The sequence below is a fragment of the Musa acuminata genome, chromosome BXJ1-6 (assembly GCF_036884655.1).
Source record: "Musa acuminata AAA Group cultivar baxijiao chromosome BXJ1-6, Cavendish_Baxijiao_AAA, whole genome shotgun sequence".
NCBI lineage: Eukaryota > Viridiplantae > Streptophyta > Magnoliopsida > Zingiberales > Musaceae > Musa > Musa acuminata.
Window position 1 is genome coordinate 7964782 of NC_088332.1, and position 3675 is coordinate 7968456.

Here is a 3675-nt window from a genome sequence, read left to right on the forward strand (position 1 = left end):
ATTGCATATCGACGATGGCCTGAACCTTCTCCGGGTTGGCGTCAATTCCTCTTTCGTGAATGATGAACCCAAGGAATTTCCCGGAGGTCACGCCGAAGACACATTTTGTGGGGTTAAGTCGCATACCGAACTTACGCAGTGTGGCAAACGCCTCGGTCAGGTCGGCAAGGTGGGCTCCTGCCTCTTGGCTTTTCACAATCATGTCGTCCACGTAAACTTCCATGTTCCTCCCGATCTGATGGGCGAACATCTTATTCACCGTTCTCTGATATGTGGCCCCGGCGTTCTTCAGCCCGAACGGCATGACCTTGTAGAAGTACACGCCTTGGTTGGTGAGGAAGGCCGTGTGCTTTTCGTCTTCAGGTGTCATCCTGATCTGGTTGTATACCGAATAGGCATCCATAAAAGAGAGGCGTGCGTGTCCGGCTGTCACGTCAACCAGCTGGTCGATCCTGGGGAGGGGGTAGCAATCTTTCGGGCATGCATTGTTGAGACTGGTGTAGTCAACGCACATCCTCCAGCTTCCATTATGTTTTTTCACGAGCACTACATTGGATAGCCATTGAGGGTATTTGACTTCTTCTATGAAGCCTGCCGCTAAAAGCCGGCCCACCTCTTCTCGTATGGCACCGTGCCGTTCAGGGGCCTGCCGCCTGGGCTTCTGCTTCACCGGGCGAGCATCGGGTGGGATGCTGAGGTGGTGCTGTGCGATCCTTGGATCGACACCCGCCATGTCAGATGGAGACCAGGCGAAGATGTCGGCGTTCTCCCGTAGGAGACCGATGAGTTGCTTCTGCTCCCGCTCGGGTAGTTCCGAACCGATCCTGATCGTCTGGTCCGGCCGAGCTTCTTGCAACGGTACGTCGATCGTGGACCCCCTTGGCTCGGGGTGAGGGGTCGGCTTTTTCGTTTCCCGGGGGTCTTCCAGTGGTGGCTCGATCCTGGCCTTCTTGTGCAAGGAAACGGAGGTCAGGTAGCACCGTCTGGACTCTCGGGGGCTTCCCATAACTTCCCCGACTCCAGTGTGAGTCGGAAACTTGATGGTTTGATAGTAGGTCTAGATGACGGCCCTAACCTTGTTGAGGGTTGGCCGGCCGAGTATGGCGTTGTAGGCGGTGGGAAGGTCGACCACCAAAAATGTGGTTATTATCGTCTTCGACTTTGGCGGGACCCCTAAGGTTAGGGGCAAGGTGATAGCTCCCCGTGCTGATATCGAGTCTCCCGTGAATCCGGTGAGCGTTGAGCACATCGGCTTCATGCTCTCTCTAGCCAGGCCGAGCTTCTGGAAGGCGTCGAAATAAAGTATGTCGGCCGAGCTCCCCGTGTCGACCATGATCCTTCGTACCTGTGCGTTGCCTATCCTGACCGATATTACGAGAGCATCGTCGTGCTCAGTTTGCTCGGATATTCCGGTCGGGAAGGTAATCTCGGGCTTGGGCCCGTGTCCGAGGGCTTCGTCCGAGGCGGCTCGGGCGTACACCTTTCTTCCCGACACGGAGCTCCCCCCTGATGTCGGACCGCCAGCTATCACATCGATGTGATGCTCAACGGGGCCTTCGGGGAGTGGTGAGAGCTGTTCGTCTGGCCGGAGGTACTGGCCGAGATGCCCTCTTTGAATGAGCTCTTCAATTTGTCTCTTTAGTTCACGACACTGTTCGATGTCGTGTCCGTGCTGCCGGTGGAAACGGCAATATTTTGAGCGGTCCGCGAGCTCTCTCGGGTTCTTCATCGGGTGAGGATTCTTAAGTAGCCCCTTACTCTTCTCATGGAGAAATATTTCCGTCCGGGACAAACTTAAGGCGGGAAGGGGAGGCCCTAGGTCGGACCTGTCCAGCTTACGCCGGAATGCGACGGGCTGCTGTTGCCGGGGCGGCTCCGACTTGACTTTTTTGCGCTCCTCTTGCTTCCCAGACATCCATGCCTCCGCAGCGATGAACTGGCTGGCGCGCTGGAGCATCTCGGGGACCGCGGCGGGGGGCCGCTCTAGGAGAGACCATAAGAACCTAGAAGGACGCAGGCCTGTCATGAATGCCTGCATCAACAGAGAAGGGTGAGCGTCCGTTAGTCCCCGAATTTGGGTCGTATAACGGTTTACAAAATGGGATAGGGGCTCATCCTCCTTTTGGCGGAGCCCTAAGAGCAATGCCATTGACGGCTTTGGCCGAGCGTAGGCCAGGAAGCTGAGCTCGAAGTCTCGGGCAAGTTGGTCGAAGGAGGCGATAGTCCCGACTTTCAGGCTGCCATACCACGCGCGGGCCGGCCCTCGCAGTGTTGTCGGGAATGCCCTGCACATCAAGGCGTCTGAAGTCCCGTATAGCGCCATCTGGGCACGGAAGGCGGCCACGTGGTCAGCTGGGTCAGCAACGCCGTCATACGTATCTAGCGAGGGAAGGTGGAAGTGCGGGGGGATGGTTTGATCTTGGATCTCGGGGATGAACGGGGATCCTTGCCGCGCGTCCGCCCTGAACTCTCCCTTTGACATACGCACCTCTTGTTGTACTTCGTCGAGTCGCTGACTGACGAGGCGCAACTGGGCTCGCAAGGCATTGGTCGAGTCGGCGGATGGAGCTTCGGGCTCGGGAAGGCCCGCGGTGCTTTCTGTCTCTCGACTTCCGGGACGGGCCACCGGGTTTTGAAGCGATGTGAGGGGCTCGGGAAGCGGTGCGTGAATCTGGTTGTGGGTTTCATGTTGCTGCGAAGGACGGGCCGCGTGCGACGGGGCCCGCTGGGAGACGATTGGGATGATAGTCTGCACCATGCTGGTGAGAGCTCGGACTTGTTGGGCGAGGTCGTGAAAGGCCTCGGGCGGCACCGGTGACGGGGCGATAGGGGCGCCGTCGGGAGGTGACAAGCTTGGGTCATTGAATAATTGCCAGTAACGTTCAGCCACCGTCGAGGGGCGTTCGTCACGGGATTCATTATGCGGGGGTATTCCCGCGGAGTGGGAAGCCCGGCGGCTGAGGGTTCGTCCAGGTGGGTTTGCTGACCGCTTGACATTCAGACGGCCCTCCTTCTAGCGCCAATCTGTTACAGTATGTAACTTTTTTAGCCGAGACCTGGGGGTCTGCACGGCTGGTTCTGGGGTCCGAATGGCTAGGATCAGGCGCGTTTCCCCTCGAGATCTTGTGGCGGCCGATCACGGGGGATTTGGCTAGAGAGGTCCACGACGTCGGGTCTGCTTCGGTCGAGTACCAGCACACAGGTCGGGTCGGCGGTTCGGCCAGACCCCTCCAACGATCAAGTTAGTTCCTCGGAGAGGGGTTTTTTGGACCCAGTCCGTGAAATAGAGAGGGTCTTTTGTTGAGTAGTTCAACTTACCACTTCGTCTAGGACTCCGGGGTATTTGTAGATGAGTCTGATGTTACCTGATGTGGCAGTTTGCAGGGCACTGGGGTTGCGTGGTGAACCCGGCTACCGCAGGGTATGGGCACGCCTCGGTCGATGCGCCCCTTTGCCTCGGTCGGGCGCATGGAGTCAAATGCTGAAGTTCGTTGGCCGAGGGCCGGTGACGTTGGCGCACATCAAGTCGGCATTATTGCTCGCTTCCTCGGTCGACGCCTTCTTCTGGTTGGACCGGTCACGAGGGTCAGACGATGAGATCATCCAGGCACGATGTGCGAGGGTGCACAGGGTGTGGGTGTTAATGCTCGTTCCCTGGGGCGTCGTGTTGCCCAT

General features: G+C 58.1%; 1 protein-coding gene across 1 annotated transcript; it reads right to left on the bottom strand.

Moving 5' to 3' along the window:
• Nucleotides 1-1057: 1057 nt before the first annotated feature.
• On the bottom strand, nucleotides 1058-3675 carry LOC135675414 (uncharacterized). Its single transcript, XM_065185567.1, has 2 exons — nucleotides 3511-3675; nucleotides 1058-3010 (listed from the first exon to the last, which is right to left on the bottom strand). The coding sequence occupies exons 1-2, from the start codon at nucleotides 3673-3675 to the stop codon at nucleotides 1058-1060; spliced, it is 2118 nt and encodes a 705-aa protein (XP_065041639.1).